Source organism: Lagopus leucura, unplaced genomic scaffold, assembly GCF_019238085.1.
Source record: "Lagopus leucura isolate 7727_CA_CO unplaced genomic scaffold, USGS_WTPT01 Super-Scaffold_100001, whole genome shotgun sequence".
Taxonomy (NCBI): domain Eukaryota; kingdom Metazoa; phylum Chordata; class Aves; order Galliformes; family Phasianidae; genus Lagopus; species Lagopus leucura.
Genome location: NW_024962262.1, coordinates 88,295,400 through 88,320,570, shown reverse-complemented (window position 1 = coordinate 88,320,570; position 25,171 = coordinate 88,295,400). Strand labels below are relative to the sequence as shown.

The 25,171-nt window shown below is 37.5% G+C and overlaps 1 protein-coding gene across 3 annotated transcripts in view; it reads left to right on the top strand.

Moving 5' to 3' along the window:
* The window catches only part of EPHA6 (EPH receptor A6), a 495,246-nt gene that overhangs the window by 34,724 nt on the left and 435,351 nt on the right, over positions 1-25,171 (top strand). For all 3 annotated transcript variants that reach the window (XM_042867712.1, XM_042867711.1, XM_042867714.1), the window contains exon 2: positions 3,116-3,180. In XM_042867712.1, coding sequence (XP_042723646.1) covers positions 3,116-3,180 — 65 coding nt within the window. The remainder of the gene's footprint in view (positions 1-3,115; positions 3,181-25,171) is intronic.

Sequence of the window (25,171 nt, the reverse complement as noted above, 5' to 3'; positions counted from 1 at the left end):
CTGAGAAACAAAGATATTTATAGATAACCCATATAAGTTTGGTTTGCTTGAGAGGCAAGGAGGAGAGATGGAGAGAAGAAAAAAAGTACCTAGGATGAACTGCAGTGTTCTCAGAAATCAACTGAGCATTTGGTATTCTTAATGAAAAGATACTTCTAAAGCTACTGACTTAAGTTTTCTAAGGTGACAGATCCTCAGTACATTATTACTAGAGGGGTAACAGAGGAAACTGATGCTTTGGAGATCAAATAGGAAGAGACTTTTCTGAGTCTTGAATAGGAGTTTGGGAGCCTGATGCAAACAGAAAGTATTACAACAGCTGTAAATCACAGCTTTGTAAGTAATGAAAAGGCAGCAATGGTCTCGAAGGAATAGTGTTTCCATTTTTGGAAATGGGGCATGTAAAATAAAAGGTTGAATTTACCTTTGAATTATTAATAAAGATTTGTAAACTGGTGAAACAGTGAAGAAATTCTGAGTAAAGTCATCATCCTCTTTGTGGAATATTTTTTTTCAATGTCATTAGTTTTTTTAGATTCATGATTAAACATTTAATTGGATAATGCTGAGTTTGTTACCTGGCTGTAAATTTGCTGATAAGACAATTTGAATTTGAGGTTAGAAGTCAACATACAGTCATATACCAAAAAACTCTTAATTGCCACTAGTACAGAAGACTAAGGAAGATTTTAGACCAGGTTCCCTCTAATCAGCTGATATGCCCTAGTAGATTGTATGCCAGTGTGTGTTTTCCATAAGGCAAAAAAGTGATGACCTGATGTCTGCTACGTAATGTTTTATAGACACACATTATCTATCTATATATAACTGTATATATATAGCTGTAGATGTTATTGTCCAAACAGCCAATGCACAGAAAGAGGTGGAAGATAATGTGCAACAGCGTAAAACCCCCAAATGTACACAAAGTGCTCTCAAGCTAATATGATGATCGAAATGCTAGGGACACCTATCCTATGAAGAAAGGCTGAGAGAGTTGGCTTGTTTAGGTTGGAGAACGCTCCGGGGAGACGTTGTTATGGCCTTCCAGTACTTGAGGGGAGCTTATAAGCAGGAGGGAGCCCAACTTTTTACCTGATCTGACAGTGATAGGACAAAGGGGAATGACTTTAAACTAAAAGAGGGCAGATTTAGGCCAGATGTTAGGAAGAGCGTAGTGAGGCACTGTCACAGGCTGTCCAGTGAGGTTGTAGATGCCCCATCTTTGGAGGTATTCAAGGCTGGGATGGATGGGATCCTGGACAGCCTGATTTAGTTGCTGGCAACCTTGCCCTTGGCAGGGAAGTTGAAATGAGATGGTCTTTAAGATCCCACCTAATCCATTCTGTGATTCTGTGATTCTGTGAAATGATAATAGTTTAGTTTTTCTCCATCATTTAGCTATCAGAAGGGGAATGGTAATTTGTGGGCTATGAGGAGGAACTGAGCTTTCAAAACATAGTAACTTGACAATTAAAATCAATTGCAATATGCAGTAGTTAATTTTATATTAAATTGTAATTTACATTTTAAAAATTAAATTAGGTCAAATTAAACAATTCCATTAGAGGGCAGTAGTACCTGTAGGTATGAAATCTCATGTACTAAATATTTAGTTCACAGTCAGCTTCCTTATTGCTATGATCTGTATTCTGTATAATTTTCACATTAGTAGTGAAGAGAAAAAATGATGCTACTGTAATTTAACATATTAAAATAGTGCAAAAGTGTTTTGCAATATACAATAATGCACATCCTGTCATATATTAAAAAAATAAATATTGCAGAAGCTATACAAAATAATTGTAATAGCTTTCTGCACTGTAATATTCCAGCTAAAAGACCAACTCTAACATAGTCTTTCTGCATTCAGAACTATACAATTTGTGTATTGTATAACTTCCATTTACTTCTTGAAAGCTTATGGCTTTTTTTTCAAACATCTTTCTTTTGAAACTCTCGTTTTTCTTCATATTCTGGGCTTTAATGCTTAAATTCATATACAGAATTTCTAGATTTCAAGGCAAGGATTTGCAAAATCATGCACACATATTCAGAAGCCTTTTAATGATGAAGCATCATTGGTAGTGTATAATAAATCAGCAATGATTTCTGCAAAAGGTTTAGTTTTTGTAGAATTATATCTTCTGAGACATTTAATAATGAGATGTAAGCCTCAAAAGCTTAGGTGTTTTTATTCCTACTCCAACACTGCACTTGGGCAAGAGGAATCGCAGACATGCATACAGACTGGGAGGAGAATTCTTGAGAGTAGCCCTGCGGAGAAGGACCTGGCGGTCCTGATGGATGAAAAACTTAACATGAGCCAGCAGTGTGCTCTTGCAGCTCAGAAAGCAAATGGTATCCTGGGCTCCATCAGTAGAGGGGTGGCCAGCAGGGAAAAGGAGGTTTTTGTCCCTCTGTATTCTGCCATCATGAGACCTCATCTGGAGTACTGCGTCCTGGTCTGGGTCTCCTAATACAAGAAAGACAGATTGTTAGAGAGGGTCCAGAGGAGGGCCACAGTAATGATCAGGGGGCTGGAGCACCTCCCCTATGAAGACAGGCTGAGGGAGCTGGGCTTGTTCAGCTTGGAGAAGAGAAGGCTGTGGGGTGACTTCACTGAAGCTTTCCAGTACCTTAATGGAGCCTACAGACAGGAGGGGAGTCAACTCTTTACAAGGATAGATAAAGGCAGGACAAGGGGAAATGGTTGAGGGAGGAAAGATTTAGGTTGGGTATCAGGGGGAAGTTCTTTACAGAGAGAGTGGTGAGGTGCTGGAACAGGCTGCCCAGAGAAGTTGTGGATGCCCCATTCCTGGAGATGTTCAAGGCCAGGTTGGATGGGGCTATGGGTAGACTCTAGTACTATTTAGTATGAGATATGGAGGTTGGTGGCTCTGCACTCAGCAGGAGTGTTGAAGCTTGATGATTCTTGATGTCCCTTCCAACCCAAGCCATTCTGTGATTCCATAATTTCATTGGTTTAATAGTTTTAAGCAAATGTACTTGACTGATATAACTAGTTCAGTTCACAGTAGTTTATACTTTACTGTCTTGTATATGTCTAGTCCAAGCAATACCACAAACATACCATTTCTTTTTCCATTTTCAGTTGTGCTGCTTGATACTACAGCTGTCCTTGGAGAATTAGGATGGAAAACATTTCCTTTAAATGGGGTAAGTCACTCACCATTTTGGTTTTATTGTCTTGAATTTGGAATTCTGACACTACTGAAGTGAATGGCCATTATACCTGAGTGGATGTTCTTGCAGTATGGACTTGCTGGAAAGATTTTGGTTATTCTCAGGACTAGACTAGCCTGTGGTGTAAAAGGGAATAACAGATGTAATAATGATCTGAGTGCACATTATTACGCCCTTCTGTGGCTTTTCTGCTTAAGAGTCCACCACATTCTAAAATCTCATTCTAACTGTTACACATCCTGAAGTTATATATTAAAAATTCTTATATTTGTGGCTATGTTTATGAATACATTATTTTTGTAAATTAGAAGGAAATTCAAGTTTTTACTTTATAATATGAATAAAATAAGGATCTAGTAAAATGGCATCAGGTTTGCTAAATCAGGAGAACGTTAAAAATATGTTAATGCCATTAAACCAGTATAAACATTTTGAAAAAAATACTTCACTCGGGCTTGTTGCTCAGTGAACTGTTCTAAAGTTCACTATTCATGTTTAAAGTTACAGATTTACAGTATTATTAGTACAAATTGGACAGGCACTTGACATTCTGTTCAGGGCTGTAGAGTGTTGCAGGTATATGATATATTTGGAGGTGGTGTGGCCAGCTGAAGTTAGGACAGAGGTGTATTTTTGTTATTTGAAGGACAGCTGTCAGTTCTTTGACAGTGGCTACACCTCAGATGCTGTGTTCTCTTTCTACCTGGTTGATGCACTTGACAGAACTTAAGAGATATCTGTATTACAACTGTTGAACTAAGATATAGTGTCCTGGAGCATTTAACAGTTATCACACTGGCTTCTAGTCCTGATATCATTGTATGTGTTGTCAACAATCAACGCTTTTGGTTGTGTATCACATGCTTTTATATTAGCTGGCATTGTCTTATTTCTTGTGTATGGCACAGATTTTCTGGATTTTCTGAAGTTAGCTCAGAAAGTATTATTTTTCTGAGTGAAAAATCTTGTTCCGCTTTAATATATATATATTTTTTGTGATTAATTCCTGAAGGAAGAAGAAATTGTCTATCCTTAATAATTCATATTTGTAAAATGCCTTCTGTGTCTCTGCCCTCAGGGATTTCAAGCAATGTGACATTTCTTAATCTCAGGCTATTTTAAACTTCATGGATAACTTTTTTTTTCAATTTTTTTTTCAGCCTGTTGTATTTCTAGACATCCTTTTATTCTGTTATAGATACTTCCATGGGTCTCATTTTGTGTTCAGTCTCATCTACTCTGATATAATTCTGCAATTTTTTTTTTCTTCAGAAAACCTGGATGAAGCAAATGGTCTCGTATATTAAATTTGTCACTGTATTTTCACATTATTACTTTCTCTAGCAAAAAGCAAATACTGCAGTATACTGTGTTGAGAAAATACAGCAAAAAATTATTGTTCTGGTTTTGTGATGAATTCCATTCAATTAAACAGGGAGGTTGGCATTTGGAAATTAGATTAGATATAATTTCAGATATTCTGTAAATTCTGAAAAGCTTTAGTTAATCTGATAACAGTAGCCACAATATGCAAGCGTAAAAATGCACTTAAAGTTGATATAAAATGTAGCTATTATAAAATATGTGTTTTGGTTGGTCATTCCTACCCTTGACATTCATTTTGCAGCATATTGATGTTTTCAGGAAAACTGACTTTGCCATGTTTTAAGAGTAAGAAGCATTTATTGGCATAGAGAGAGTTTACCTTTAAAGCAGTGCTTGGAATTTTATTAGAGAATTTACCAATAAGTAAATTGTGTTCTGTTGTTGTATTTTAATTGTTAGTGTAAGTATGTGGGAGTAAAGAGGTTCTTAGAATAAGGAAAACAGGACATATAAAATAAGCAATAAGGCTTACTGTGACATTAAAGAGACGGAGAAGTCTGGAGTGATAATGCAAGATAGAAAGGTAGTAACTGTGAGCACGGGAAACAAAGCCTTAACTGTGCATGAATGAATATAAGCTGTAAACTGGATAAAGGTTCCTGAGCACTTCAGCAAAGAAGCTTTGCAACACCTTTGAGGTTTGTACAGGTAAAAAGAATGCATGATTTGGAGAAGCAGCATGATCAGTTAAGGAAGGAGAATGAGACACTGGTCACATACAGCAGTACATGATTGAAGAAAAAAAGGTTTTCTGTTTCTCACAGTGCATTGAAAGAAGATGTCTTAGTTCAGTGTATTGGTCCTGTAAAGTTTCTTGTGAGCACCAAGAGCTAGTGGCAATGCTGGACATCTGAAACAGTGCAGGAAAAAGGAACAAACAACAAAGCAAAATAAGTAGTGGAGATGAATAACACAGAAAATGAGAGTTCTTTCAAAAAGATAAGCAGAAGTGCTGATCAGAATCAATGTTTTCCCATTATTCTGGGTTAGTCTTATTCTGACAAACTTCATTAAAATATAGCAAATGAACATGTTTTTGACAATCGATCATACTGAAAAACTGCATAGAACTATTAAAGTATGGAACAACACATTACTTATGCTTATAAAATATTAAAGATACTGAAGATGAAAACTAAACTGGAATGTATTTCTGTAGTATTTTCATTTAAATTATTCTGAGAAAATAGAAAATGTACACTGAGACACGTCTTCTGCCTGTTCAACACGCTCAGCCTTGTGGCACCAGCACCTAGAGAGGTGGTGGGCAGGTTCTCCACTCTGCCTCCAGTGAGCACAATTAGTGCTTCTCACTTGTGCCCTGCGCAGCCATGACTGTGAGGAGAAACGTTACATCCTGCTTCTCTTCACAACATGCTGCTGCACAGGGCCTTCTCTCTCCTTTCTCTCTGCATCCTGACTTCTTCCTGCAGATGGAGGGTCATCATCTGCCACCATCTGAGTCCTGTACATGCAGCTTTGTGTGAGACCCCACCTCTTCCACTGTCAGTGGAGATTTCTTCCAGGGTCAGCATCTCACAAGCTAATCGCACAGCTCCTCAAACTTGCACAGCTCCCAGGCGAGGGTAGCTGGCTTCTGTACCAGGTGCTGGAAGAGTTTGATGGGCCCAGCTGTTCAGAGAATGGCAACAAGACCACGTCCTCAGGGACCCTCTCACATCCTAAGAGAAAGGTGTTCAGACATTTCTTCTGCAGGCAGCAGCAGAGGTGTTCTCAGGAGATCATCCAGCCACAGGAGCAATCCCTCTTGCAACAGGTGGCAAATCACAACTGTCTTCAAGCACTGGGAGGAAAAGCCTGTACTCACCAGAAGGTGGGTGCAGGTCCAGAGACAGTTGAGGCAGAAGTTAGTCTGCTGGGCATTCCTGGCCACATGCCTCAGCAGTTTTCTGGCCACACCATGATGCTGATGTAGCTGGCTTCAATCTATTCAAGAAAGTGCCCAAGTAATTGTGCTGCACTCCAAGCATCATCTTGATGGACAAGGTGCTATCAAATATATTTCTGCATACCAGAAACAAGAAACAGCTATGGAAAAGTGTCTAAGTGATAAGTAGCAGCATGAAAAAAAAAAGCCATATTTAAAGCAAAACTATTCATAGGTGTTAATTTGTCTTATAAACACAAAAAAGACAACTGTTACAAGAGGAGCACTGGTATTATTAAATCTCAGTGCTGCTTTCTAGCAAATATTTTGTTTTCCTAACGCATCAAAGGAAGCCAAAGAGCAGGAAAAGGACTCTAGTAAAGGCCCAGAGCTGACAGTGCAGCAGGGCAGCAAGCAGCAGGTCTCCCTTTACTGCCCAGCTCTGCCTCTGGCTTCCCTGCTCCATGCTGTTCAATAGCTGAGCCATGTCCCGACTCAGCTGTTGAGTGCAGCTGAATGTGCTCATGCAGATTGCCATGCACAAGGTGAATTCCCAAAGGGATGATTCCTATCAACACCGGTGTGATGAAGACCATCTGAGCCATAGCCACTAGCAGGTGTGTACTGAAGGCCTAGGCCAAAGTGCCACAGCACTGCCTCTGTTACAGCTTCCTGACATGATCCCAGTGTGAGTCTTCTGCTGCTCTCACAGACATGGCCACATCACTGCACCGCTCTGTCTACAGTCTCCTGCTTCATCTCTGTAAGAGATTATTCTTTTACGTGGTCTCAAAGCTTGCTGGGGACTCAGATGGACAAGTCCAAGCAAGTCCTGGGGAAGAGTTGAGAAATCCTTTGAGGAACACAGATGGACAAGGACAGGGGCAAGGAGAGAGAGAGAAGCTGCAGCTTAATGGCCATGAGGCAGTCAACAACCAAGAAGGGAGGTTTTCTGGAACCAGATTCCTCATGAAGAAGAGGTTTCTGTCACGAGAAGCCTCACAACCTGCCTCTCTCCCTCCTGGACTTGCTCTGTACTCTACCACAATGCTGAAGAAGAACAAAGGTGTCTGCCATCAGATTCCTCACTAAGGAATTCGTGCATGCTGATGGACTGTCCTAGGCCTGCTGCCTGAGTCCTGCTGCTTCCTCCTGGATTGGCTCTGCGACTTCTTCCTACTAAAAGCTGGAAGAAGCTGGCCACGCTGCTACTGCTACTGCTTCCTCCCCCCCTGAGGCTGCTTTTGCCTCAGACCTTAAACGTCGTGCAACGGGACGCTGCTGGATCCTGGTGCTGACTATCCCTGCTTTACATGATTCTTGCTTCTTTCCTATCTTTTCTATCACCCTCCCTCCCTTCCCCGTCTGCCTGATTAGGATTTGTAATAAACTGGTTGGACCAACATTTGAACCGTTGTTTCTTAATCTCATGCCAGGTATGTTATAATAAAAGAACCTCCTTTCCCTCCTATAAATTGGAGTGAGACATTATCTCCTCTCCTATCCTCTCTTACCTTATTCTCTTTTCTCTTCTCCTTTCCTTGATCAATTAGTATCAGAACTCTTGCACCAGTCTTCTCAAGGCTATGGTCACCTGGTGACAAATCATAAGTTTTTGGCCAGAAGTACTGAATAGGCCAACTAGGAGATGAGCCCTAAGGCATCTTTTGTTTGAGAATCAGCAAGACGTTGTAGGACAAGGACATTTGGGTTGAAAATATTTAGGCTGTGTATTATAGTTTTGGCAGCATGCACTTTAAGGGTGTATACTTTAAGCTTCTGAGGGAGTTATTTAGCAGTAACCTCTGGCAATTTGGTCTGAAGTGTTCAGGAATCTATGAGAGCCAGTTGCTTTTTCAAGAACCACCTTTTACATGCCTGAATCATGTGATCCCATTGTGAAGTCAAGTAGGCAGGGCAGAAGACTTACCTGACTGAACAGGAAACTTTGCCTTGCAACTAGAGAAGAAGAAAATATATGATCTCTGTGTCATGATGCACTGTCTCCCTAACCTGGCCTTTCACCTATATCCCTCTCAGGCAACAACCATCGCTATTGGCTGTGATGGATATATCTGGTCATGATAACTGAACTGGGATCAAGGTAGACTCTGAGGAAATAGCATGTATGGATCAAATATGGCTGGTATGCAGTTATGACTAGCAGTCATTCGTCTTACCCCACAAATAATGGATGGCCCAGGGCCTTCTGAGCTGTCATTGCATGGCTGCAAGCAATGCCAGAATCTTCCCCTGGAGTAGGGATGCTTCTCGAAATTATTCATCAATGCTGAGAAATTCCTTACGTGCAACGTATTTTCAATGTGATTAACTGACAGCTTCTTGAAACTTCTTACAAGATTGAGACTTCTTATCTGCTAATAGCTTTCTAACTTGCTGTATGGTATTGAGTGACATAAAGGATTGATTGCACTTATAATTCATTAGACATAAACCATTGGCCAGAGGGTCCGTTTTAAACCTCATGACTCAATGGGAGGGTCTCCTTAACAGTTTTGGCTGATTGTCTATTCAGTACATAATCAAGTGACCTTACCATCATGAATCTTGTTAAGTCATGTAAGATTTGTTAAGTCACTACCTTATAGCAGTAAAATACAACTGCCTCTTCTCTCTTACAAGTGAAGTGTATAATATCATCTGTGACACTCTGGAAGCAAGGTTTGGCTTCTCAGGGAGAATGCTAAGCAGCAGCACACATCTGCAGGGAGAAAACAAGAAAAGACAAAGCCCAGCTCGACTTAACACTGTCCACTGTGGTGTGACACAACAAAAATAGCTCTTTCAGGTACATCAGCTGCAGAAGGTCAATACTTGTAGTGGATGATCAGATAACAAGTAAGATGGAAGAAAAAGAAAAGGCACTTAATTCCTTTTTTTGCTTCAGTATTTAACAGTAACTACAGATCTTGAGCTGCCTAGACCTCAGAGTTGGAGAATCATGATTAAGGGAACAGTGATTTGTCATCTGAAGTCATTTAAGGGGACAGTTGTATCAGCTCAGCATTCATGAATCCAGTTGGGATGCATACCAGAGTGCTGAAGGAATTAGCAGACATTATAGCTAGGCACCTATCGACAATTTACCAAAGCTCATGTGAGTCTAGGCAGGTCCCTGCTGACCGGAATCTAGCCAGTGTTGCATCCATCTACCTGAGAGCATGAGAGAAGACACAGGAAACTACAGACTTATTAAACTCAGTCCGTGGAAAATTTATGGAGTAGATTGTCCTGGAGACTATTGAAAGGGATATTTGAACAAATCTTTTATTAGGCATAGTCAGCATGGGTTTGTGAATGGAAAGTCTTGCCTTTGATTTCCTTCTATTACAAGGTCACTGCTCAGTGGATGAAGGGACAACAGTGGATGGAATCTCTCTGTATTTCAGTAAGGCCTTTGATAAAGATCCTCATGTTCCTTCTGAACAAATTGTCCAGCTGTGAAATGAATAGCTTCGTGCTACGCTAGGTGATTAACTGGCTTGATGGTAGAGCTCCAAGTGTCACGGTGAATGTAGTGAATCTGCATGGTAGATGGTGCCAGCAGTGTTTTCCAGTGCTCAATTCTACAGCAATTCCTGTTTAGTATTTTTCATCAATGATCTGCATGCAGGAGGGGATTGCATTCTCAAGTTTGCTGATGATACAAAACTGGGAGGTGCTGTCGAATCCTGGAAGGATGAAAGGCCTTGCAAAATAATCTAGACAGATTGGAGCACTGAACAGTTAGCAGTCAATCGGATGCAAGTGCAAACTGGGAGTAGCTTAGTGGCTGGAGAGTAGCTTAGCAGAAAGGGATCTGAATGTGTTGGTTGACAACAGGTTCAACATGAGCCTGTAGTGTACTCAGGCAGCCAATATGGCAAACCACATTTTGGGATGCATTAGACATAGTATAGCTAGTCAGTCAAAAGAAGTGATTCTCCTGTCATATTTTGCATTGGTGCAGCCTCACCTTGAAAATTCATGCCGTTTTGGACTCCATAGTATAAAAAGGATATTGAAGACCATGACAGCACCCAAAGAGCAAGAAAGCTGGTAACAGGGCTGGAAGACACGTCCTGTGAGAAAAGGTCGAGGACAGTTTTATTGGACACCTACAGAAAAGAATGCTGAGAGGCAACCTCATTGCTCTCCACAACTTCCTGGAAAGAGGGAATGGAGAAGGGAGGTACTGGACTCTTCTCCTAGGTCACTAGTGATAGAATGCATGGCAATGTACAAAACCATGCTGGGGGGTTTGAAGTCTATGTATGAAAAAAGTTTCTTTATTGTGAGGGTGTTCAAACAGTGGAATTGCCTTCCTAGAGAGACAGTTGATGCCCCACGCCTGCTAAAGAGATGTTTGGACAGTGCCCTGATTAGCGCAGTAGAAAGGCAATACAGGAGTAGAATAGCAAAAGGACAAACAGGAAAGCAATGCTCACCCATCTCCAAAGATCTATACTAGCAGGGAAAAACTCCACAAGAGAGGGCTCTCCAACCAGTCCTTAAATGGGGTGTAAGAGAGGTGCAGCCAAGCTCCACTCCTTCTGGTCACACAGCTGAATTGCCTTCACCTGTGCTCCCAGGGCTGACCCAATCCTTTTCCCAGGTGATCATCAGTGGTTCAGGCCGTGACTCAAAAGTTCCATACAGTGTGCTGTCTTTGTATGCAAGAATAAAGTCATTAAAGCACAATTGCAAAGCTACTTTGACAGTAGAACATTTCTGGCAGTAGAAAAATGGGATGATGGGTTTTCTTGAGACTGACATTAGTAGGATTCATTTATTTATGGGCATGCTGAGTCACAAATATTGTTTCCATCAAATTAAACAGCAACTGAAATTGTTAATGTTTGGGATTTGCATAATTTTGAGTATGCCTCAAAGAACCTAAACAGGCCAGGGTGAAGTAGAATAAAAAACTAGAAAGAGGTATTCTGAAGTTTGCAGATCTTCAACATTCACCTCCTAGTTTTTTATTTATAGTATACTAATAATGCAAAAAAACCCAAACTTACAACCTTTATCAGTTTTGGTAACCTCTCAAAAATACATGCTTGGTACATAACCAAGAAAGCAAAGATACAATACAGTGGTTTTATATTTAGCATCTATATGCAGTGTAACCACTTAGCTGCAATGATGAGTCATGCAAACAGTATTATCCATTATTTGGTAATACATGATTTATTTTTTTGTTTTCTTCCCTGTTGTTTGTACAGCCTTCCTGAAGCTTGAGTACACAATGCTGCTTCTTAGAATTGTTTCTTATTTGCTTGTCAGTTTTTTTCCTTGCATTTTGAAATGATAATAAATTAAGTGCTTACAACTACAAAAATGCAGCGTAAATTAATATCCTTGAGGTCAGCAGAATCAGTTTTTATTGACTGAGTTCCAGTTTAGCTCTTCAATGATGGGCTGTCTAAAGTTCCTTCTTTAATAATGGACACACCTGATACTTTCTCTGTTCTTTGGGCTATACTTCATAATGTCTGACTGATTTTTGAATACACGTGTACTATGAAAGGAAAGTAGAAATTTACTCAACAAAGTCTCACTCCATAACTTTTAAAATGTAGAAGTTTTGCCTGGATTGGTACAAAAAGGGGGAAAGAACTCTCTCATGGATTTAAAAAGAGAATGTTAAGTATAAATGAGTGGGCAGGCCACTTGAGATCATGTGAAACAGTAGCCAGAGTTCCAGCAGAAGTCAGTTTAGTGAACCTGGGCAAAGATGATACTTCTTAAATTTTTTCACTACTCTGTGGTGCTGTGATAGTTAGAAGGTCAGTTTTTTTTCTGTGGGATTAAGCACAGATTTAGTGGTTAAAGCAGTTTTGAAATTCAGGGAAGAAAGGAAAAATAGGGAAACCCTCACTGAAATGTGGTGTTCCTCAAACTTCACCGATCTGTTAGCAATAGAAAACAGGGTAAGACATTAGCTTCTTAGAGGTTACAGAAAAGCTAAAAAAGAAAATAGGAAGTATGACTTTATTGTGTGAAGTGATAATACAAATAATAGATTCAGTTTTAGACTCAACAGAATATAGCAAGATGGGATATAAGGTGGGGAAGTAATAAATGAGAGATATTGAATTAGTAAGGAAATAGTAATGAATGAGATGACCCATTATGTGAGTCGTAAAACTAAGTCGTATATAGGGAAAACACTAACACAAACATTAAATAAGTGAGGTTAGTGCATTAAACATGCTTAGGTGGGAATATGACATCAGAAGAAAAAGATAGGGAGTGTATTGTAGATACAGCAATACTTGCCCAAAAAGGAGTTATGCTTTTCATATTATCTTGTTATCTACAAGCAGAGGAGAATGACATGCTACAAAAGTATAACAATAAAGAAATAATAGTACAGATTATAGCATGAAAAAATGCAATTTCTCCTAACTGTAGTTGTCTGTTGTTTAGATTTGTCTGTGAAAAGAAAATAGGATGTTATCTATATTTGTAAACTGATAAATTTGCATACCCACATGGTCATATTAATATTAAGGACAGGTTGATTTGAAAATTTCATGTTGCAATGAGAATTACAATATCAACAGTACTTCTAATCTTCACGTTTAATATTGTAACCATTAAACCTCAGTAGGTATTTAAATTATTAATGACCCGAAAGAACAATTCATCAGAATGCTCTGACATCACAGGCTATAAGTTTTCAAGCATTGTCAGTGTGTTAATTCAGTAAGAAGCAATTCACTGAAGTCTATGTTTTTAAAAGACATCAAGTAACGAATTCTTTCAGTAGAAATTCAAGAGTTCTTTCAGTAATTTGTTCCATTAATTAGATCACTGTTTTTAAAGTTTCCTTTTGTTTCCTACTGTTCTTCCTTCTCAGTCTCATGTTGTATCTAAATAGATGAAGACCCTTATTGCTCCTCCTTCTACTTCTCCAAAGTTCAAGTCATTGTGTGACTCTTCTTTTTCAAAAATACTGACAGAAGTATGCAGTGTTTTACAGTCAGTTTTATTGCTTTATACAGTTAAAATCATCATGCCCCCTTTTTTTACTATTCCCTTGTTTAAACATCAAAGAGTTCCCACTAGCTTTTTCACTGTAGTAATAATACCAGGAGCTTTTGTTCAGTTGATTCTCACTATAACTCATGGTTGTCTTCCAGAACTGCTGTTTTATAACTCATAGTAATTTATTCATTAGATATAAGAGGTATTCCCACTCCTAGAGATGTAAACAGACATCATCCTTGAATTAATTTTCCTGACCAAAATATTTATATCAACCTGTATTTTAAAAATTTGCTAAATAACTTACCTTTGAATAGTCTTGTTACAAAAAAATCTTAGTTATGTTTCATTTTTATTGTTTCCGTATTGCATATATGATGCTATATAACTATATGATATATAGTCATAGTTTTTAGCTTCTATAGTCTATGTTTGAATGCTGTAAAATACTTGTGTAACATTGTACACAAATATCACACAATCGAATAGCTTTTTGGGAGGGTAATTTGTGGAGTAATATACTCTAGGGCATATAGAATCATAATTAAGAAATCTGAAAGTATTCATCAGATTTTAGTCTGATAAGAGCCCTGTGTTTTGAGAAATGTGACAGTGAAAAAGGTATAATTCAAAGACAGCCTCTGCTTCCTTAATGTCATATTTTGGCGGGTGGACCGACGGCCTGCTGAGTCCCTACATAGCTACTTGCTCACTTCCAACCAGCAGAGTGGGGAAGAGAAATAGAAAGGCAAAAGTGAGAAAAAATCCTAAGTCCTGATAGTTTTATGAGGAAAAGAACAATCACTCATGACCTCCCACCAGCAGATTGATGCCTAGCCAGACTCTGAGCAACAAATACTCTGAAGAATACTTACCAGCTGTATTGCTGAGCATTACATTTATATAGGATGGGGCTTTCCCTTGGTCACTTGGGTCTGCTTTCCCACCCCTGGCCTATTCCTTGAGTGGGCAGAGTAAGAAATAGAGAAGGCCTTGATACTGCGTGAGCGCTGTACAGCAATAACTGAAACATTAGTGTATTTTGGTAACAAATGTAAAACTCAGCACCATGCAGGCTGCTATGAAGAAAGTTAACTCCACTTCTGCCAGACCCACTACACAAAAATAAAGTCAATAGGAAAAAAAATGTCAATACCACAGAAGACTCATATTCATAAAGTCTTTCACTTCTATTCTAGATAAACATCTTTGAATAGTCCATGAAACAGAAAGTTGCACCCAACTGTTTAGATACTGCAAAAGAGTAAGAAATAATGCTTTATCCAGGAATTGAGGACAGTTCTAAGAAAAAGCATCTGAAAGTTTAAAAGCCTCTATTACAACAGTTCTGCTGCAGTAAAGATATATAGTTGTGTCTGTGAAAGCTCAGCAGTCAGATTTCATAGGTGTCACCAAGAATATGGTTTTAATAATAAGTTTAATAGAAGGTAGGGATTTAGCTGTCAGAACATTTAACAGAGATGAAGGAAAGAAAGAAGCTAATCAGATTTTCACACAATCTGGGGAATTTAGAGATAACATTAAGAAAAATATTTTAAATTACATAGTAGAACAGTAATTTGAACATAATCAGACACCGTGCTCTGCAGTGCTTTATTTAGAACCCTTTTTGATGTTTAAGGCATGGTGTATGAGGAAAAAGGTAAATAGAGGGTTGTTTTTCTTGAGATGAATATTAATCTGAAGGGATTTGATGATTAGGTACATGCAGCTGTCAAAGAAAGCTTTTGTAGAGGAATTACTGTTGCTAATCTGAGGTGGTTTACCTTTGAGATTCCACTCCCATGTTTCATTTAAGAACATTTACTAGAACATTTAAAGTTTTCTTGAAAAACGTATATCTCTCTGACTGCCAATGTGCAAGTAGTTTGGCACATGCCTAAGTTTTTGTTTTTCTCAGTATTTCCTATTAAAGAGGCAAAAATCTTAATTTTTGTGCCTACGTAACCTTAAAACCCTACCTATGACTGAGTCCCCATTGAATGGATGCAGTGTTACCAGTGCATGTTCATCTATAATCATGTCCTCCTTTCTGTGCAGTATTCTAGTTAGTATTCATTTGGTTTTGTGTGAAACATCTGATTACACATTCCACAGAGGAAAGCTATTGGTAAAACATAGTCATATTCTTATTTGGATGCTGCAAACACATTGGGGCCCATTTGTGCTTGCCACTGTGCAGTAACAGATCTAAAGCATTCATACCCTAAACAATGAGATATAATTATCTGTAAATTAAAAAAAAAACAACTAACACCCACTTTTAAGAAAATGTATAGAATGGAGGATTATAAGCATGTTTGAATGGTTTAGTACACAACAGTTATATGTTTCAATAGTCATCTGTTAATGCAATAGAAGTAGACTCTAATCTGCTTAACCAAAAGCAATTATTGTTTTTAATCTACTATGTAGTAAGTCTGAACTTTATGATGATAACACTGTATATAGTGTTTGAATTATTTTTCCTTTCCTTTTTAGTTTAGATGATGTTGTATACAAATATGTTCCTAATAAAGGCAAAATTTTCTGTCCATAACTGAAATCATTACTATAGGATATCTGCTAAGCAGAAACATAGTTATTACCAGGTTTGTAGCAGGGTGTCCTCTTAACTAGAATGTCAAGCTGAGAGTTTATCATCTCATTGTAAGGTACCTGTTTTAGAAGGGTGTTGGATTAGATGATCTCTTGAGGTTCCTTCCAACCCCTGTGATTCTGTGATCTCCATTTCATCCTCTCTGACTTTTAACATAAAACATAGCAGAGTTAAAATCTGTGTTGGATGCATGTATCTGAAATTCATATCTATCATAATAATGGATTGATCGCATTCGTGGACAAAGGAAGGGTAATTGATGGTTGTTAGAGTTAGGGTAGTATGGTTAGGTCGTGGTTGTACTCAATGATCTTTAGGGTCTTTCCCAACCTGAGTGATTCTGTGATTCTATATTGTCTACCTGGACTTGTGCAAGGCCTTTATCATGATCCCACACAATACCCGCTTCTCTAAATTGGAGGGATTTGGATTTGAAGGCTGGACTATTAGTTGGATAAATAATTGATTGGATGGGAGCATATAAACAGGAGGGGACCAACTTTTTTACATGATCTGATAGTGACAGAACAAAGAGGAATGGTTTTAAACTAAAAGGAGAAATGTAGGTTAAATGTTAGAAGAAATTTTTTACTCAGAGGGTGGTGAGGTACCAGCACATTCTACCTAGAGAAGCTGTGGATGCCTCATCCCTGGAGGCATTGCTTGGGATCCTGGGCAGCCTGATCTAGTGGTTGGCAACCCTGCCCATGAAAGGGGAGTTGGAATGAGATACTTAATATTGCTTCCAACCTAAGCCAAGCTGTTCTATGATTCTGTGAGTAGTGAGGCTGTTTCTGTTCTTGTCCATGAGTAAATTTTCCCCACTGCCTTCACGTACCAAATATACTCTATTCTTTCTTACTTGTGTGTATACTCTCATGACTATTAGGGACTTTGTGTGCTGTTGAAAACCCTTTTTTATTAGGATCAGGATTACAATTAAGATCAGGGAAACAGGCAGTCTTGTAATGTTTAGTGCAGCAAAAGTACTACTTAAAATGTCTTTTTTTTTTTTTCCTTAAACATATTTGTTTTGTACTTTGGTCAGAATTAGTTCATGCACTTAGTGCCCAGAAACTACCAAATAGCAAATGTAAAGCTGTTAATTTCATTTTCTTAGTATACTGATTTGTAACATATCTTATCTATCATATGTAATTTAACCATAACACATGAATCAATTTGATTAATTTCCGTTTCATCTTATGTTGCAAAAGAAGGCAAAGAGTGGCAGTAGCAGTACTTGGATTTTCTGTTATGCTTCCCACTCTAAGTATGAGAAACAGTGTAGGTAGTGGAGCACTGTAACCATCCATCTTTTTTCTGTGCCACAGTCTCACAAAATGTATGCTAAATTCTATACTGTTTTTTTCTATAATGCATTGGTTAGAAGTTAAAATAGATAAGAATACTACATATGGGCTGCACATCTATGTTCTCTGCACATAGAAAATAGCTTTTTAGTCACTGCAAATTTCACCTACATATCATGGCTTAGGAGGACAAAAGGAGGAGTAAGAAAAAAAAGAATAGTGAAAACTAACACATTCTTGCCTTTTTTCTTGTAGGGAAAAGGGAATAATTTGAGAGGGAAAACATACTTGACTTGGAAAACAAGTATAATTCACTTAAAAATTACATAGGATATATTTTCAGGTGTGTTGAATTACAGAATTTTTACTGTTTCTGCCAGCATGTAAAAACTCTGAAATTCAAAAATTAATTCATACCCATTCCCAATTAAATATAACATTGTTTCTGAGACAATTCAACATTCTCTGTGCACAAGAATGTAGCTGTAAAGCATATCAAACTGAATATCGCCTTCATTGCAAAATTGTGAAAAAGAAAGGAAAAAAGAAAATAGAAGAAAAGCAATATTTATGGAAATACCAGATGCATACTGAAAACCTCTTTATTTGAACCAGTGTATTTTTAGAGACTATACTGACCTCATGGGAACTTCTTCCTTGGAATTCCTATATGCATACAAAATGCTCTCATAAATGCTTAAGTAGTTGATAAATATCAAGGTATTCTGAAAAGCATTCTCTGTGAATTGTACAAAAGGCACAAAATATGTTATTATTGTTACTGTTTTTTATTTCCTAGAGAGAAAGATAAAAGATGCTTTATTGTTGTTGCTTTTTCTTATATGCTATGTTCAGTAATTGAGTGAAACTCCTGCTTTCATTGTCTTTAGTGACAGGAACAATTATATAATAAAAGTGGATCTTCTATGTGTAATTAAAACCATTAATACACCCTTAAGGATTTGCAGTAGACTGACCTTTATTAGAAGGCTTTACTTAGAAAAGGAGTTGAAACAAAAATTGACCAATATTTTTGGACACTTTACTGACGTTCTGATACTTTGACTTAATTTTTGAAGTTACAGGAAAGCAAAGTATTTATCAAGAAATCTGCAAGTTTGAGTCATCTTCCAAGCCTCTTTTAAATACTTAAGCACAGACATCATACCCTTTGCAAATCGCAGTAAATCATTTACGTTCTGATGTTGCTTTAAAATCTAAGACATTGCATGGGAGTTCACGGTTTTAAGGATGAAAACACTGTATATATAGTTTTCTGCTCTGCAGCAGTTCTCACTAAGTGATTCTTGATACAGCAGTTAGGACCAGCTTGTTTGGGGCATAATTAAATAAAATTGTACTGCTCTATTTTCCAGAATTTTTCCTTTGGAGTGTAGTATTTCATCTAGTGGTTGGCAGCTCTGCCTGTGGCATGGAGTTTGGAAGTTCCAACCGAAGCCATCCTATGATTCTGTGATTCTGTCATTCTGTCATTCTGTGATTCTGCCATTCTGTCATTCTGTCGTTCCATGATTCTGTCATTCTATCATTCCGTGATTTGTTTTTGACACTGGTCAGTAAGGACTCTATTGACATTGTCTGAAATCTCCATGTTACTTGTAGTCCTCAAGGGCTTAACACTTAACACGCTTTAGTTTTCTTATTTGTAGTTAAAGATTCCTCTTCATACTTTGCCTGGGCCCATTTCATTTAATCTGTCTGTATTTTATCTTCTGTCAAAAAATCCATGTTTTACCAGCTTCCTGAGTGATTTGTGCTTCTCTGTCCATAAAGTCATGCCAAAAACTGCAGTCAACATATAAGCTATGATGGATTGCAAGCTAAAAGAGGGTCAAGAAGCAGTAGTAGTGTTGTGCATAGAGTCACAGAATCATAGAATCACTCAGGTTGGAAAAGACCTTATAGGTTATCGAGTTCAACCATGATCTAACCATACTACCCTAACAACCCTCCGCTAAATCATGTCCCTGAGCACCACATCCAACAGTTTTTAAACACATCCAGAGATGGTGACTCAACCACCTCCCTGAGGAGCCTATTCCAGAGCTTAACAACCCTTGCTGTAAAGAAAGTTTTCCTGATAGCCAACCTAAACTTACCCTGGCACAATTTGAGGCCATTTCCCCTCATCCTGTCACCAGTGAGAAGAGACCAACCCAGCTCTTGCTGTAAGCATCTTTCAGATATTGGAAGAGAGCAATAAGGTCTCAGCCTCCTTTTCCCCAGACTAAACAGCTCCAGTTCCTTCAGTCTCTCCTCACCCTTCACAAGTCTTGTTGTCCTTCTTTGTACCTGCTCCAGCACCTCAGTGTCCTTTCTGTACTGAGATGCCCAAAACTGAACACAGTACTTGAGGCGAGGCATCACCAGTGCTGAGTACAGGGGCAGGATGACTTCCCTAGTCCTGCTCACCACTCTATTCCTGATACAAGCCAGGATGCCATTGGCCTTCTTGGCCACCTGGGCACAACGCTGGCTCATTCAACTGACTGTCTATCAGTACACTGCTGTACATTAGTACACATACTTCTTGACTTCCTTGCTGCTTTGCAGTGGTCCCACTTGCTGTTCCTAAGACAAATCTTCTATAAATTCAGATCTGGGGTGAGATTATGTCCCTCCTATTCATAGCGGTAAACACTGAAGTGATAAACCATAGGTTTACCATAGGCTGAGACTACTGAAAACATCCAGCTGAACTGAAAACTTGATGCCACAGAAATTCTTCTCAGGTTTGCTCTCCCTGCCTGTACATGTCTGTTTCTAAATTTCTAGTGTTATGCTAGAGCTTGAAACCTCTTCTCTGGGAAGCAGTTAACAATTTAAAATGCACAGCAATTGTCAGTCCAAAATGTAAAGAATTGAAAACTACAGATTTAAGAAGATATACTTTACATAGTAGTTTGCACATGACTTAATACATTTTTCCTTAAAGGGATTCAACCAAGTACGGAGTCCTTTACCACAAGGATTATGTATTTATGCAAACAGTCATAGCAGAATTGGAAACTGTTCACATAATCCTAATAAGTAACTTCACAAAGTGGAAAATAGGCAGTTTGTAGATATGTTTATTGACTGCTAATAAGGAAATTTAATTCTTCTTAAGAATTACAACTTTGTAGAGAAAAAAAGAAACCTTTAGAAAATCTAGGCATTTATGAATATTAATTATAACTACATTTCAGATTCGCGAGTATAATACTCCTCTATTGCATTTAATGAGAAGAAACCCTTTTGAGGAATTTAAAATGCGATATGTGACCTGCAGAAATAAACTGAAAGGTCACTAGTGCTTTGAGATGTGGAACAAAATTCTAGATACAGAATGCAGATATTCTATCTGGATTCTTGTGTTGTTAAGACAAGCATATACCCTTGAAGTAAACAGAAGTGGATGGTCTCACTTGGCAAAATAGTACTTACTTCATTTTGTATTTCTGGAGGCTTGATCATTCTGTGTATTTTAGAAACAACCAAATATTTTCCTCTGGACTCGCTGAGACAAGATAGAGGGGTAGATGACCTTCCTCTGGGTATCTTACTATTGGGGAAGGGTCTTATTAACTCATCTGTTTAAAACATACAAACAAAGACTCTTAAACAAGACTATCACCAAATGGAACAAATACGTATAACTTCAACTATTAACAGTTATTTCAAAAGTTCTTGGAATTTGATTTGTAGTGTTAAAAAATGGGCACATTCCCTAGAAAAAAATGAATGTTATTGGCACAACAGCTAAGTAATGTGACAATACACTAAATATCATCACCTTGTTCAATAATTTCTCATCCTCTGCTAGAACTTTTTATCAGCTCTCCATACAATAAAGAATACTCTTAAATTTTTCATTTTATTTCATGAAAAGCTCGGATATTTTCTTTTGCCTCTCAGCTAACTATGTATATATTGTATTGTATATCCTTGTATTATGCTTCCAATTAGGAAGTGATATAGCGGTGAGAACTGGACATGTAATTTACACCATAAAATTTGACTGTTAATGTTCAACTTACTGTAGCAATGTGTACTCACATTGGGTCTTGGCATGTTAGAAGCATGACACTAATAATTTTATATCCAAGGAGTTTAAAAGGCTGATGGAGTTAATTCATACCAGCATAACTAAGGAGATTGCTCGGTTCCATGTTTCATGTAGGGTAGCTAAGGGGATTGACTTCAGCTGTCTGATTCTTGCCATGATGATTAAGGGAATTTTTTAAAATACTTCTTTTTATGTTGTATAGCTACTCTAAAAGGATTAGTTTTGGATTGCACTTTCACGTAGGAAAGCTAAGGGGATTAGCTTTAGCTTTTCATTCTATGACAAAATAACGTGAGGCAGTTGCTTTCGCTGCTCATGTGGTTGCATCAAGAATTTTCTCACCTTTGTTGTTCTTATTTCAGTTTCTTTCTGTCTGTTCACACTAGTCAAAGTTATTTTACTTAGTTCAAGCTTTCTGCCCTGCAATCAGAAAGCACATAGTCCATTGCAAACGTTTATCAATAAATTGAAGTTCATGAGAAGTAATGAAATTCCATGTGTTTTTTTATCTCTTCTTCATTAAAACTCAGCAGTTTCTGTTTCTTTAGATAAAATCAAATTTAGGAATTGCCATAACCAGTCACATTTGTGGTTCATCTAATATGCTATCTGATGTCTGACAATGAGCATGACGATGAGCTTTAGCAGTAGATGAAGGTCTCAGGACTATTTACACTACCTGTTGGAGTGCAACTGCAGCAGAGATTATGGAGCAAATCCAGTAAAGGTATCAAATGGGTCACAAGTGGCATAGCCAAGCTAGTGTTGCACCAAGTCCAAGACAGCTGACACTCTGAAAGGCTATGATTTTTCACTTGGAGAGCAAAAAATGTAGACTCAAGTGCTGTCAGAAACTCTTCTTATGTTTCTTGTACAGCATTGCTTTGTGAATATTGTGAATATACCAGTTCCAGTTAAACCAGCTCTGAGCTCTGCATTATGCAGCTAGCACAAATTAATATTTCCAAACATGGTAGCAAGTGAGATGTCTGTATTTAAATTCAAAATAGGTACTCCATGTGCAGCTGAATAATTTATGTCTATACTATTAAATAAATCAAGATCTGTGCACTGGCCTTGAAGACAGAGGTGCATGTCTCCACAAAACTGTTTTGAATACTTGCTCTTAGCTAAGTCTGTCTTTACGGAGTGCAGTTTTTAGATCATACATTTGGAAACTAATGAACTTCTTCCTTTGATAATCTATTTTTGTATCTTTTTAAATTGATAATTATTTTTGTAATGAAAGTTCTTGGAAATTTAGATTTTTGTTTACCAAACTGCATTAGCATCTGCCTATCTTTAAAGTATGGATAGTTCTTTTGAAGTTTAAAATTAAAAATATGTTTAACTGCTGTGAAGATATGGTTTTATATATCTGTGTTTTGTTAGAATAGGTGTATCAGAAGAAAACAGATGTAGACTTTTTGTTTGGTACCCATTAGCTCACTACAGACCTCATCCTAAGCACCTGCTGGAAGCATTCCCTTCCTGATGTGCCCTAACCAAATGTCCCATGACCAGAAAATGTATTAGATGAGTGCTAGGTGGCTGGCAAATATCAAAGCCACACCAGAGACTCTCCTACCAAATAAGCAGAACGGATAATAATGCACCTGCTACCACTGTCTTAATATACACATGTAGTATAAATATATTAATATAGTACAAATAATATATAGTATATTATATAATACATAATATACAAATAAATATATTAATATAGTACAAACCTAGCCTTAGGGACAATATCTTTAACAGAATATCTGCAAAAATGTATGTTGCTTATATACCTAATTTTGGTCCTCCGCAATGCAACACAGCAGAACTGCTTCAGCACCTACTTTCTGCAGTTAGGTGTCAGCTCACAGGCTGGTTATTTCTGTTTCACTTCGGTTTTATATATACTGTTGTGAATGTATACAAACATGAGCGATGTGCAAGCTAGGATTGTGGTCTAGGATTGTCGACTAGGATTGTGGTCCACAACTATCTGAATTCCTTTCACATTTTGTTCAGCTCAGTAGAACTCAGTGCTTGAGTTTATCCCCTCAGTGTGCTACCTCAGCTCTGAACTTCCAAGGCTTCTTTCCTGTGACATTTTGCCCTTTGACTCTAAAAATGAGAGAATTAAGCAAATTTTATGTGAAAGTTTGCACATTTCAAATGAAAATAAGAATGATGAGAATTGTTTCCAGAAACACTAACGTGACAAATACTGTACTGTTCAAACCTTTTACGAAGTATACATATATTGAGCCAAACATACCATAAACCACCTCAGTAAAAAATGGAATTCTCTCTAATGAATTTGAAGTGGTACTTCTATGAATATTTGGCTTTAATTTAAGCCCAGCTGGTTTACCCACAGTGCAGGATCACAGTCTGACGAAAGTGAAACCAACAGATTTTTCTTCCTTTTCTTGGAAATTGTGGGAAATTTCCTGGAGGAATATGCTTTGTTCTTCATAATTACTTTGATTTATATATTGGAGACTGTTTCTGGTTGTGAAAGATTTTCTTCTTTTACTACTACATACAAGCTAGAATCACAGAATAATAGTTACTGCAGTGGCTTTCTTGTGAATATTCTTTCCTATTGGGAATCATGATGATGAATCTACTAGCTGGTTTAGTTAGAGATAAGTTATAATCTATGATTATTAAATTTTTTATTTCTTGACTCCCTTGGGATAATGTGACTGCATGTATTTCAAAGTTACGAATATATAATAAAACAGTATTTCTGACAGCAAATTAATCAAAGCCAATTAGATAATTTTGTGAATCAATGGAATCTATATGAAGAGAAGTTTTTCAATATTGCCATGCACCTTTTTTGTGCAATGCTGTTGCATATAGTAGAACTTAACAGAAATTTTCATCATGTGTGTTTGGTATTTGCAGAGGAGGGGTAGTCAGAAAAAAAGAGCTTCGGTGAAGACAAATGTAAGTGTAGGAAGATTTACTAAGAAATGAATTGCACATTTTTTCTTTCTGTGTTTAATGTCACAAGTAGGATAACAGTAACTATAATTCATTAAATTCATTGACTTATTAAAGTCAACAACATTACATTATACAGAGGAAAGAAGTCAGTATGTGATAGCAGTACAAAATTGACTTAATATTTGTAAGAACCATGGTTCAAAATTTTTTACCATTTTAATGTTTCAAGTAGAGAATACTTTTGGAAAAATCCCAAGTTTTAGCTAAAAGAAATAGTTGCATTTCAAATGACATTTCTAATTCCTTTTTTTTAGAGTTTTATTTTTAAATATAACTGTTGTAGGTATGATGTAGTAAAGAAATATCAGAGAAAGTGGTAGAAAGTGTTATAATTCATGTTAAGAAGTGATATATTAGGTTAAAGCCACCATTTCTGTCTTTGTTTCTGAAGATTAGTGAAAGATTGATTCTGTGCAATTTTATGTAGTTTTTCAGTTATTTTTCCTGTTTCCTTTTCTTCAGATTTCACTTCTTCATTAGAGTTAATTAATTATTACTTACTACTTATTTTTGGTTTGTTTGCATTTGCACCAAAAGCTGTCTTGTCTGAACTATAAGAATGATGATATGTAATCCCTGTGAGCATTGAATATCTCAGTAATGCTAAGCAGCATGGTAAAAGCAGTTCTGCATCAACTTCATCATGCTTAGACTCCTTGGAAGTGGAATTCAGCTCTTCTTAG